Source organism: Nematolebias whitei, chromosome 4, assembly GCF_014905685.2.
Source record: "Nematolebias whitei isolate Nwh7 chromosome 4, NemWhi1, whole genome shotgun sequence".
NCBI lineage: Eukaryota > Metazoa > Chordata > Actinopteri > Cyprinodontiformes > Rivulidae > Nematolebias > Nematolebias whitei.
The window spans coordinates 23,302,765-23,316,776 of NC_056501.1; the positions used below are offsets into that span (position 1 = coordinate 23,302,765).

The 14,012-nt window shown below is 40.7% G+C and overlaps 1 protein-coding gene across 1 annotated transcript in view; it reads left to right on the forward strand.

Moving 5' to 3' along the window:
- LOC119408494 (collagen alpha-1(XXIII) chain) overlaps nt 1–14,012 on the forward strand; it is a 250,608-nt gene that overhangs the window by 203,941 nt on the left and 32,655 nt on the right. Inside the window, exons 6-9 of the mRNA XM_037675320.1 lie at nt 6,173–6,199; nt 6,304–6,330; nt 11,434–11,460; nt 12,229–12,255. Coding sequence (XP_037531248.1) covers nt 6,173–6,199; nt 6,304–6,330; nt 11,434–11,460; nt 12,229–12,255 — 108 coding nt within the window. The remainder of the gene's footprint in view (nt 1–6,172; nt 6,200–6,303; nt 6,331–11,433; nt 11,461–12,228; nt 12,256–14,012) is intronic.

Genomic DNA, 14,012 nt, shown 5'->3' on the forward strand with positions numbered 1-14,012 from the left:
TTTTATATGGGGACTCTCTAGCCTTGGTTCGGTATGGTCGGCTCTCTGCAGCCGATGAGCACCAGACACTTTAGGAGAGAGCCGGACCTTATGAGAGCCAGCACAAAACAGAACAATGGTCCAGATTGAGTCCAAATAATCCAGAAGACTCAAGATGAAAAAAGTCTGGGTGAGCTCCGGAGAAGACACCGGACCTCCAAGCAACACCTCCCAACTCGAGAGGCTCCCTAGGCCGGCAAGTAGAACTCAGATTGACCGATGAGGCTGGAAGTAGTTCTGGTCCGGTTCTAATCGGCTCTCCGAATCCACTGAGCACCGAAGTTGCTATGAATAAGCACCAGACTTTTTAGTCCGGTTCAGATTGGACCAAAACTTTCCGTCCATTATGGCAGAAAGCAGCGGCCAGAAGCACTGTTGGCTTCTGGGTAGTGTAGTTGTTTTGACTGGCATTACAGTGTAGGCTCTTTGGAAGAAAACTACAAAATGGCGACGCCTGTCCGAAATATTTTGTTTTCGTTAACTTTTTATCTCGTACCGTCCCAATCGAGTGCGTAATATTAAAGTTGACAATTGTTGAAAAAAACGTGAAAGAGCGAATCCGCAAAAGTCGAACCGTGAAGTAATGAGGGACTACTGTTTATCTATCTTAAATTGATTATCCCCACCTTTATGTGGTTCTACATTATTATAACCTACTGTTCTTGTGTAATAACACCCATCATGTATATTACACGTGGCATCATAAAATATGTACTTATGATTAAATATTCCTGTCACATGACAATATACAATGACTGAAATCATCTGAGCACATCCTCCTCCCGTTTACAGCCGTGACATGCACACATGTGGTCATGTGCTCGTGTGGAGGAGGGCACAGGTGAAACACATGTCAGTTCGTCAGACTAATACATGCAGCAGGCCACTCTCAGTGGATCATCAATATAATAAACAGTGTTAATGAAGTGTGGTCTGTGTGTGTGTGTGTCGGAAGAATAACACCACGATAAGCTGTGCGTGCGGATGTGTGTTTTCTCTCCTTGTGCAACCCCGTGACACGTCTTCCTCTCATAAATCACAGACAAGGAGGCTTTCAGAAGGGTGGCTGTCAAATAATCAAAGTGAGACACACTGACAGCCCAGTACAAATGGGTAAACACGCACACACCGTCTGACTCTCATTCATATGCACGGTCATCAGCGTGTACCCAGCCACAAGCGTGTTTATGCAGAAGTGCCAGTGCTGAGACAGACAGCCGACCTCTGTGAGCAGAAACGAGGCGCGGCCTCCATTGTTCAGCCTTCCAGGCTGCAGCGCGCAGATTAAAGCCAGAAACATGTCGGTACTTTTCTGTCCCAAACACTCGCAGCGCTCTGGTAAGCTTTCTTCTGCTCTTTGGTTCTGCTTCCAGCCACCATCTCTTATTGATTTAATTATTTATTTAAAGAAAGGTCATCTTTCACAAATTGTACAAATGTAGAAATGCCACAGGATTTGACCCCCCCCCCCCCACACACACACACACACACACACACACACACACACATTGTGAATGTAACTAGAAGAGACAGAATGATATTTAAAAAGGAGGAAGAAAGAAGGATGACATACATAGGTAGAAGAAAACAGAAGACATGATCACCTCCTTAATCTTCATTCAGTTTACAGCCATAATGAGGCTAACAGGCTAATTTGTGCGACCCACATTACCATGTGCGTTTCTGGGCGAGACGTTGATGCAAACACAGCTTTTCGCACTGCATCCTCAACAATTACACACTGCGGGATAATCACCAGTCTGCACCGTGTAAAGTGGGAGCACGACGGTAAAAACAGCCCTCAGATCTGCTCGACATTCAGACGAACACACAAATACAGACATGAACTCTCCTGCAGCCCAAGCTGTCATTAATATGTTTAAAATGTTTACAATAGTTGGGAAACTTTGGTCATTCACAATAAAAGGGATATTGTTTTGATCCACATTTACTGGAGGTTTCAGTGTTTATTTTGAGCCTATTTGCTCCCTTTTTCTGAACACAAATCTGTTTTATTCTGCATCTTTTTTCAGCACTCGACTACATTTTTGGTGTGAATTAAAAAAAAAACACTCTCAGAACATCCCAGTACTCTTTTTTTTTTTTTTTTTAATTAATCTTTTTCAATGTGCTTTACAGAAGTTTTTTTTTGTAGGTATGTTAAGAATACAAAAATTAAATTTACTGACGCTCACACAACTTAAATCCTCTAACTGTGTGAATGTTTATGAAGCACTCACACTATTATGATCCATTTTTCGACTTTTTCAACGCATTTCTCGTCCCGCAGTTTTCAAGCTATTTCAACAAATCATATATTAAAACGTTCAGCTGTTTCAGGACAATCCTGTTATGACTTTTGGTACTGGTGCAACATTAGTTTTATTTATATATATATATATATATATATATATATATATATATATATAAATTTTTCTGCCATTTTTTCTCATAGAAAATGAACTGAGCTCATTTTACATTCTTCAAATCTTTAGATCTGTTTACAGCCTTTTACTACTCCTTTCACAGTTTGCTCTTGTTCAGCTTCTTTCAGCCTAAATAACTTATTTATGCTAATTTCAGCTTGTTGTACACCTTTCAGCTTAATTATGCTAGTTTCAGCTATTTCTGCTAGTTTAGCTAGTTTTTGGCTGTATTCATGCTAATCCCAGCTTTTTCACCTAAGTCCATATTTTTTTAATCTCATTTCAGCTCTTTCAGCTTCCTTCTGGTAGTTTAAGCTTCCTTCTGTCTTTCAGCTATGGTACTTTTCAGCAGTTTTTATCTTTGCTAAATTCAGGGTTTTTTTAAGCTAATTTCCTAATTTTTGTGTTAATTTCTGCTCATTTAAACCTGTTTCAGCAAGTATGTGTTCTTTGTGGTTTATTCTGCTAGTTTAGGCTTGTTCTTCCATTTCAGCTACATTTCAATGTGTTTCTGAGCTAATTTCAACACTCAGCAAGTTCTTCCGCAATAAGCATTCACACTGCATTTTCGCAGGAAATACAATTTCTCTAGTTACGTTATTTTAACACACAACGTGCTTGTTTATTCCTAACTGGTGTTTCAACTTGGATATCATTAACCATATAAGACTGTCTGTTGTTGGTTGAAATATTTCTTCATAAACTGTGGAAACATGGTAAATTTCTACCCTATAATCCAAATCTTTATGCAGGATGTCAGTTGGTTTCATAACTTTGGAACAAACCTTTCACACACATCTTCCAATGGGAAAGGTGCACACAGCAAGAGTTTGCAGGCCAGTGTGTCGCTTGTTAGCAGCCATAAATCAGTCTCTTTCTGCATCGGGGTTCAGACTCCGCAGCAGCAGATGACCTCGCAATGTTCACCTCGTCTACTCATCTTGACGAGGCCTGGAGGAGCCGGGCCTCGGTAAATGCTCCCAGATGCAGGGCTCGCTTACACACACACATACACACACACGCGCATGCAAAGAGTCATAGATTCATATTCACAGAGGCACAGATCCAAAGATCTGGACCCTGATAGCAGGAGAAGCTCAGTGGGACATTTGTAAACTCATCTAAATCCCCACATTTATGACATGGTAAACACAGCGTGCTGCTTCTGATACAGTGACAAAACTACAGTTTTGTGCTGAATGTAGCATGCAGTGAAGGAAAGAAGAAGCATCACCTCCTTAGAGTTCAAACTCCTCTCAACCCTGAACAGTTATTGTGAAATTATAGCGCTGGACCCATCCCAGTCATTTGTTCCACTCTGGTCTCAGCCACTAACTGCTGATTTTACAAGGATGTCTAAATCAAATGAGATGGGGAACCTCGAAAGGGGTTTTCCCCTTTCTTTATACAGATCTTTACATGCAGTCGCATTTAACGCCACGCCATCAAACGAGCACACAAATCTTCTGCATCTAATCTCCGTTTATTTGTACCTGCTGTCCATCAGTCGAAGTCCTGAAAGCTCGGAGACTTAAAGCTAGGCGAGGTGGCTGCTAACGAGAGCTGCGGAGGGTTGAGGAGCCCACTAACTCGTGGGACCCTGAAAAACTGTTAGCTTAACGTGGAGTACGGTCGTTAAGGAGGAAGTCAACATTAGCCTTCGCCACATACATCACATTTAAGTGTTTTTGGAAAGTTTGATTCCAGAGCTAAGTGTTCCTTCATGTCTAAGTGGAGATCCGAAGGTCTCCGTCTTTGAAAATAGCTTTCCAGAGTCGGTTCAACGACTGCTCGGCTGTTGTTGTTTTTTTGTTTGTTTTATTGAGGTAAACAAAGTGCACGACTCCAACTGCTGCTTCAGCACTTTGGTGAGGTCCACCGAGGCCTGTCTGAAGTGTCTTTTAGGTCCTCTCATCTCCACAGATGCACACAGTCTGTTGGATTTCTCTCATTCTACAAACCTTCATCTACTATCATTTATACTTTAAAACACTAAAAGTTGTTTACTCACACAAAATGGGTCAGGGTAGAAACTTTGTTCTTCCAAAATTAAAGGAAAAATGTTTTATTTCTTCCTTTCTAACATTTTCAGCTGTTTCTTCTTCTATTATGCCTTTTTTTACTGTTCTCTCTTGTTGTCTCATCATCTGTTCATTGTTTCTTGTAAGACAAAAACAATTTACATTGTTGCATGAGAGATACGAGTACACAACTCAAACATTAGGAAATAGGCTACTAATAAGTATCAGCTGGCTTTAGAAATTTTCTAGAGGGCATGTCTCGTCTAAGGATTTAAGCAAATAATGTCCTCGGCATCTTAATGCGTCTCATTAGATGTCTTTGAAGGCAGTCATTATAGGAGTAGATTTGTACTTTTAGAGTTTCACTAATTGACTTTCTTGCTGCTTGTTGGATAATAATATTTATGATAGAAAATTTGACATTAAGTTGGCTAAACAGTTATCAATAGCTAGCTATCAGACAGATGCTAGCCAGCTTTTGAGCCATTTTACAGAACTGAATACTGAATTTTAATGACTTTTAATTTAGCTTTATTCACACAATGTCCAGTCATTTTTAATATGCTCTTATTTGGTTAAAATTCAGCAATAGACCACTTAGTTTTAAAATTTTTGAGGCTAAAACGTTCAGCTAACCAGCTGTTTAGCTAGTTAGCATTTGTCTAACAGTGAAAATACACACCCCCCCCCCCCCCCCCATTAAAAACTCGTGAAAAATTATGCATTTTGGTTTAATAGGAGAATTTGTTGTGTTATGTTAAGCTTTTTTACTAAGGGGGAGTGGTGGCACAGAGATTAGAGAGGGTGAGCTTGAAAGTCACCGGTTCAACTCCCTGGACCAACAACATCAAATGTGGGTGGGATAGGTGAAACACCCACACCTGCCTCCACCCTCATTTGCCCTTGAGCAAGGCTCTTAACCCCCACCATCTGCTCCCCGGGGCACCCTAGATGGCAGCTCTCTGCTCCACACAGAGGGCTGTGGTAGCTCAGTGGTCAAGAAGTGCATCCGGCATAAAACTGCCAAATCTTCGTGCGAGTTAGTTCGCTATGGCAACCTCTGAGGAAGGGAGCAGCCGAAAGAAAAAAATGTTACACATTTTACTAACTAGTACAGATTTCATACTCATATTTATACTACTTGTGAACTCATAGCCTTGATTTAGCCTAATTTTCAGAAAGTAAATAACCAATAATGACTAAATAAAGGTTTTTTTTTCTGCTTATCAAAAACATGGCTACTTTTTCTTTCATTTGCATGACTGCCTGTCAAATCAGCTAAGTGGTCTGTGTGCAACACTTTAGCCTGGAGAGATTGAAAGTGGGACTTTTTGAAATGTTGTTGGTCTCACAGTGTCCAGGTGTTTTTAATTTATTTTGTTTTTATATTTGTTTTAGGTCATTGTTTAGATTTTGGCATCAAAACTACTCAGTTCAGAAACAATTGTGGTTAAAAAAAACATATTTTCTGTCTTGCCTGTTTTTTTAACAATGCAACCTTTTTTTGTTGTGGTCAGAATGACTCTTCTGATGAGAAATGTTAAAGTCACATAGTTTACAAATACTTAAAAAAACAGTTCTGGCAATTTGGATGATTTCTTGGTAATGTTGCAAAGTTTTGAAAATTCTCCTGTGGATCTGGGCTCTGTACTTTTCTTTAATATGTCCATTTTCTGCACCCAACAGGGTCCACTTGGCTTGGATGGCAAACCGGTAAGAAACATTATTGTCAGATATATAAAACATGTATTACGTAATTGAATTTTATTTTACAATTTTCATTTGTTTACTGTTTTTTTTTTTTTTTTACACCTCAGGGTTTACCAGGTCTAAAAGGAAGTCAGGTACAGTTTTACACATCTTTTATTCTCTAATAACACAAATTTATTGTGCTGAAAAAGTTACAACAATTCTGCAACAGTAAGTCCATGTGCATTAATTAATTCAACCTTGATTTAAACAGATAAGTCACAATGAGCCTCGAAGACTCATTTACAAGTGAGACCTGTTTGGACAGACAATAAAGTGGTAAAAGTGACAACATAGGTTTGGGAGGCAAAAAAAACTCCTAACATGCTCTTAATCTTTGGCTGAAGATTAAAAGCATGAAAATGAAAATAAAACTCGCACGCAAGCGCATAACGACGCCAACATTCTGTGGGGTGAGGGGGGGGGGTGTGCAATGGCGGTGAGCATGTCCAAAGACAACACACAAAGGCACTGCAAGAGTTCCGATAAGAGTGGTAAATCGCTCTGTTCACATAGTTCCCTCTGGAGACATCCGTACACTCTCGGGGGGTGCCGAGGACGACGTCAGATTGAATCCAAAGATTCCTGAAATGATGAAAGAATGTTTATTCAGCCGGGTCCGTCTGATTGGTCCATAGACTTCCTCGGTGGAAGGAGGGAAGGGTAGAGCAGCAAGGTTTACAGAACTTCCAGGTGAATTAAGATAAGGTGTCCTGTCATGGCCAGTCAGGGAGCAGAATATAGATAAACATGGTTGTTTTGGGGACAGGCAGAACTTAACTGATTATGTCTACCTTGAGTCTATGTCGGTCCTCTTGGTTCTAAAATGTCAATATTAAATGGCCACACCACTGGACCGTGCCTGAGAGTATTCCCCGAGAGCTGATCCATCCTGCCAAAAGCAATTGAGTCTGGGTGCTTCAGGCACGAACCAAGCCATCTCATAAGGCAGGCAGCCTGACCAGGGCCAAATTTGCTGCTGGCGACTTCCTTGTTTGTTGATAGACCAGGAACCAGCCTAATCCAAAAAGTAGGAAACCAGTTATCATAAATCCAATTATATATGTGTCCTTAATATCTAGGATTGACAGAAGAGATAGACACTTCATCAAGTCTTCCAAGTCGATGAGATATCCAGCTGCATGTGTCAACAGGGCAAATCGGCTCACCTAAAGCCTGTCTCCTCTTTGAAGAAATGTTATCAATTGCGTTGAGGGACCAACTGATCAAATCCATAGCAGAATTATGATTTGGAAAATTTGTAGGAGAGAGTCTCTAAAGCAGTTTCACAGACAGGAAAGAGCAAAGCAAAGCAGAGAGGGAGAGGAGGGGAAAGGCATCCGCCCTTGACAAGAGCAAGTGTTGAAAGTATTGCATATTTTGTCTTTAGAACAGGTGATAGTTTTTGAAGCCCATAATACAGCCATTATCCTACTTGTTCAATTTCCTGAGTGGCTCTTAGTTGCAGGGAAGACATGGTTAAAGTGAAGCTAATTCAGCTACCTCCTCGGCTCTCCCATTCATCAGCTTTCCCCTCAAACCCTCAGAGGGATGCCCAGGCATAGCGTGGAACCGAGCAAAGTGCAGCAGATGGGTCACAAAGCGGTGGGAAAGTTGGGATGTTTACAGCTTCAAATGGAGACTCCTTAAAAAGTCATTTTAGTGCCCTTCACCTTTGTTCTGCCACAGAAATAGACTTTGCTTAAGTTTTATTTTCTTTATCGTTGTTTGGACATTTTATTTGAATTATATTGAGCTGTCCTGAATAAATAAATGAGCCTTATAAATGAGAGGTATAAGACATCCATTGAAATATGAAACCCTCACAGCGTAATTAGAGCTCTTTGAATACTTTTCTAAACATCGTTAAACTGTTTAACTCGGAGTTGAAGCTGAATGTGTCCTTTAATAGGGCTCTCCAGCGCTGAAAACCCCAGCAGGTGCTCAGACCTCATGACGAGGGTTTATGAGCCGATAAGTGGGGATAAAGATATGACTGATTCGTCAAATGGCCATCAACCAACAACACTTTATATCTGTCATGCTATGGAAACTTCCATTTATATCGTGTAAAACTAGTTTCAAACTATCAGGCTGTGCTATGTCTACTTTCAGTCTGAAGCTGCTGTCTGCTGGTCACTAACAAATGGCTGAAAATTTTCACCTCTTTGCCAGTATTACTCTGTGGCTCCTGTCCAAACAAAATAGCTGGCACAAAAAGATAACAGTGAATGGAGGTCTAACTTTAGAGCAGGTTTAAAGATAGAGCGTAGATTTGTGTTCAGAAACAAAAGCAAGTACAGGGAAGATGCAAGTGAAGTACAAGGAGAGGGAGGAAAGGGTAAAAACAAGGCGATTGATTATCAGCAAATACGAGAGAAATTATGGTCGGGCATCTCTCGCTATTTGCAGAACAGAACTGGCTCTTAGTAAAGCTGCTGTTTAGATTTGTTGCTATTTTCAGGAAAAACTGTGATTTTGAATCACAGTATTGCAACAATTCTCTATTTCTGTTAGAAGGATCATTATCATAGGGATAAGTTAAAAACAGTAATGATTGGTTTGTTAAGGAAAATCTTGCTATTGTTTTCTACTGGAGATGGAAATTTTGGGAAGCTTCAGGTGCAAAATCTGTAAGTTTGCAAAGTTAGGGGCTTAGATCATAGTTGAAAATTTTAAAGGACCAGTTCATTTGAAGATTTTTTGGTAACTCAACACCAATATTTACATTGAACAAAAATTTAAATGCAACACTTTTGTTTTTGCTCCTATTTTTTATGAGCTGAACTCAAAGATCCAAGACTTTTCCTTCACAAAAGACCTTTTCCTTTCACATATTGTTCACAAGTTTGTGTAAATCGGTGTTAGTGAGCACTTCTCCTTTGCTGAGATAAGTTTTATTACAGCACAATGCCACAGATGTCATAAGTTTTGAAGGAGTGTGCACTTGGCATGCTGACTGCATGAATGTCCACCTGAGCTCTTGTCACTGTTTCATTTCTTTACGCCGTTCAGAGAATTTGGCAGTACTTCCAGCATCTTCACCTCCAGGATCATCTGAGACCAGCCATCCAGACAGCTGCTACAACATTTGTTTTGCATAACCAAATAATTTCTGCACAAACTGTCAGAAATTGTCTGAGGGAAACTCATCTGTACGCTTGTCTTTGTCATCGGGATTTCCACCTGACTGCAGTTTGTCATGTAACCAACTTGAGTGGGCAAATGCTCACATTTGATGGCATATGGCACATTGGAGAGGTGTTCTCTTCACAGATGAATACCATTTTTCACTGTAAAGGGCAGATGATGGACAGTGGCCATTACATTGTGTAGGTGAGCAGTTTGCTGAAGTCCGCATTGTGAATCGAGTGGCCCATGGTAGCGGTAGGGTTATGGTATGGGCAGGTGTATGTTATGGATAATAAACACGGGTGCATTTTATTGATAGCATTTTGAATGCACAGAGATACTGTGATGAGATCCTGCGGCCCGTTGTTGTGCCACTTATCCACGACCATCACCTCAAGTTGCAGTATGATAATGCACGGCCCCATGTTGCAAGGATCTGCACACAATTTTTGGAAGCTGAAAACATCCCAATTCTTGCATGGCCAGCATAGTTACCAGACATTGTCACCCATTGAACATGTTTGGGATGCTCTGGATCGGGGTATGCAATAGTGTGTTCCAGTTTCTGACAATATCCAGCAACTTCCCACAGCCATTGAAGAGGAGTGGACCACCATTCCACAGGCCACAATAAACAACCTGATCAACTTTATGGGAATAAGATGTGTTGAACTGCAGGAGGGAAATGGCGCTCACACCAGATACTGACTGGTTTTATGACCTCCACGTTGTTACACGTGGTCTGCGGTTGTGAAGCTGGTTGAATACCAAATCCTCTGAAATACATTTGGAGATGGCTTATGGTAGATAAATGAACATTCAGGTCATGGGCAATAGCTCTGGTAGACATTCCTGCAGTAAGTATGCCAAATACGCATTCCCTCAAAACTTGTGACATCTGTGGCATTGTGCTGTGATCTAACTGCACGTTTTAGAGTGGCCTTTTATTGTGGTCAGCCTAAGACACACCTGTGCTATAATCATGTTGTCTAATCAGCATCTTGATATGCCACACCTGTGAAGTGGATGGATTATCTCGGCAAAGAAGAAGTGCTCAAAAACAGATTCACACAAATTTGTGAACTATATTTGAGAGAAAAATATCTTTTGTGTTCATAGAAGACGTGTTAGATCTTTGAGTCCAGTTCATGAAAGATGGGAGCAAAAACAAACGTGTTGCATTTCTATTTTTGTTCAATGTAAATATTGGTGTTGAGTTGCCCCATAGGGGTGCTGTGACAGGTAGAAGAAAATGTTTTTCTCATAAAATTTCCAGCTCTTTTCACCCTGAACCTTAAACCCATGAATCTTTTTTAGAGATTTCTTTCAGATAAATTCATGATGATTGTAGAAATTGTCCAAAAGTCTTCAAATGGGCTGGTCTTTTTAAAGTTTTAACCACATTTCTACTGTCAGCAATGCACTATTAGTTAGTGGCTGAAAAACAAAAAAGAGTCGAACTAAAAAACAACTTTTATGTGCTGTGCCCAGAGATGGATGTTATATTTTTGCATCTCCCAGGCACAGTCATACAGGACTAGTGATCCGTTTGTGGTTTGGGTTGTTGCCATGTTTGGCAACTTTGTGCCTCTTGTGAGAGATAGACAGACAGGATTAAACGAACAACTTCGCCACACAGACAAACGCCTCTCATCTGTTTGGCCAGTGTTCATAAATCATGTCAAAAAACACAAAGTGGGACTCTGTGTCCCTTACACGGACGCCTCGTGTTCTCAGTTTGTACCGTTCCAGACACAACGAAACCCAAACACTAAAGCGTCTTTAAAGTGCTTTGGACGGTGAAACAAAGGAACGTCTTTTCTTTTCAGCTTTGTCTTCTCTCCGGACGTTTCTTATCTCTCACACATGCATCACATGATCTCCTTGAACTGGGATTAAGCGGTCTTCGTGACACTTCTGCTGCTCTAAGAGATGTAATGGCTCTGCCTCAATGGTTGATTGAACGTCTGCTGCTTGCACCAAGTGGAAGATGCATTGCGCTGTTAGCCATAAATTAACTGATTTATTGCCACTGACTGTCTCTGATTATCTCCTCCGTTCTGCAGGGACTGCCTGGACCCAAGGGAGAGAAGGTAGGCTTTAATATAAATTTTGACATGTCCGTGCAGTGTCCGGCTGTATTGCTCATCTTAATTTACTCCCATGCACCTTCAGAGGCACGCATCATCACCCTGGGTGTTCACATTTTGTATCCATCAAATGAGCAGAATATGTAGGAGCACTTCCTCCTGTCAGGGGGTACTAAGCAGGTTTGCAGACCTTCCCTTCGTGATGCTCAATTATATCCAGATGTTTTTCCTGCTCCATGAACCTCTGCCCAGCTAAAGACGTTAGAGACTCTAAGTGCCGGCAGAGGAAGCCATGTGGTCACTGGTGCCCACACATTACGGGCAACTTTGTTTTTGTGTGAATGTGTGCCACAGCTTTTTGCCCACAGGCGAGAATCCCTCAGATTAGCCAAAGCCCAACCCCGCCACAGTAAAAATCTGTCAGAGCAGGGTTTGCTCTGATTAGCATGGCTAACATGATGATATGATGTTATTTTTATTTAAATACCTCCCTGTTATTGGAACACAACCTCTAAATCCTCATCAAAACCCAGTCAGCACCACTTTTACTGGGCTGAGCTCATCCTGTCAGATTTATGGCTTATCTAATGACTTAATGTCTACATCCTGTGGTGGTTTGGACAGATGACCCTTGAGTTCCTTCCTATAAACTTTATTTATTTTTTGCAAGCCCTTTTGTCACAGCTGCTCCTCAGTATCTGTTGCTCCTGTGTAGATTTGCTTTGCTGACAATTGCTGACAATTGTTATTTTCCTGTTATTTTTCTCTCAGGGTGACCAAGGAGACATCGGGCCAAGGGTAAGGCAGCAATTTTTCATCTTTGGGGGCTAAAAATAACACATCTGGCAGGTTTAATCTAATTTTTAAAGATATATAACCTTACTTCAACAAATTCAGGAGAGCAAGTATCTTCGGTTTTCCACAAGTTTAAAATATTTAACATGTCTCCAGTTTTGTTCTTCCTCTGTCTTCTGTTTATCTTTTTGTCATTTAAAGATCTGTTGTTTTATAATTTATAAATAGAAGGATTACAGATGTTTTTATAATTTGCTGCATTTTTTCCTTTATACTGAATGCAATATGACTGAATTCAAAGTGCTCCTTCCTAAATATATAAAAGGTTTATTCACTGCAAGGTGCCAGTACATTAAGTTTACATTACATAAGTTTTAATTTGCTTAATTTTTGAGCTGCAGAGGATTTGCTCTATTGATGATCGCCTGTCTCCGTTTATCTGTCAGCAAAATATCTTATGTACCACTGCAGAACTCTCAGAAAGTAATCATTAGCTGTGAATCTATAACTCGTTGACTTTTGGAGTCCTCCTCAGCTAATCGGCCTTAACAAGCACAAAAATGGCTACGACTGTTCATTTTGCAAATAATGAGATCAACTTTGATGTGGTAGTAGCTGAGAGTCATTTACGACACATAGTTTGAGTGCTCACAGATCCTTCTGTATTGTGATAGATCACTCCTAATGTTATTTTCAAGGTTTGACCAAAACATCTTCTACTCTGTCATTTCTCAACATAAAATGATTTTCGTTTTAAACCTGTGCGTGAAAGTTGCGGGTGATATGCATTCCTTCAACAAACACATGGCTTTCAATTTAATAATATTTTAATTTTGACGAATTATTAAAAATTATCTTTCTTTGTGGTGCATTCAGGTACACCCTTGACTAAAGGCACAGTTTCAGTCATTTGTTGAAATCTGTAAAAATAATATAAAGGCTGCAATTTACAACGGCTGTATTTATAAAATCACATAACTTTAGGTTACACCATGCCTTAAAGAGGTTAGATTTGCACCTCTGTTAAAAATTTTCAGCAAAAAGAGGTTAAATTTTTAAATATGGTTGACATCTTGTCCTAATAATTACAAATAATACAGCTGAAGGGAGCTGAGCTCACTGTTTACTGGTCGGTCTACATTCCTACCCTCACCTGTGGTCAGGAACTTTGCGTAAGTGACTGAAAAAACAAGATCTAGTATATAGGCCATCAAAATGAGTTTCCTCCACAGGGTCTCTGGACTCTCCCGTAGAGATCCGGTGACTTCAGTTATCCAGGAGAGACTTGGAGTAGGGCTGCTGCTCCTCCACATCACGAGGAGCCAGTTGAGGTGGTTCAGGCATCTGGTAATGATGCTCCCTGGATATTTCCCTGGAGAGGTTTTCTGGACATGTCCAACAGGGAGGAGACCCCAGGGAGGACACAGGACACACTGGAAAGAAGAAATCTCATGACTGACCTGAGAACACCATGGAGTCCTCCCAGAAGAGCTGGAAGAGGTGACAGTGGAAAGAGATGTCTGGACCTCCCTGCTCGAACTGCTGCCCCTAACCCACTAATTAATTAATTTAATTAATGGATGGAGGGATGGAGGGATGGATTAGGATGGATGGATGGATGGATGGATGGATGGATGGATGGATGGATCGATGGATGGATCGATGGATGGATCGATGGATGGATCGATCGATTGGATTAGAATGGATGGATGGATGGATGGATCGATTGGATTAGAATGGATGGATGGATGGATGGATGG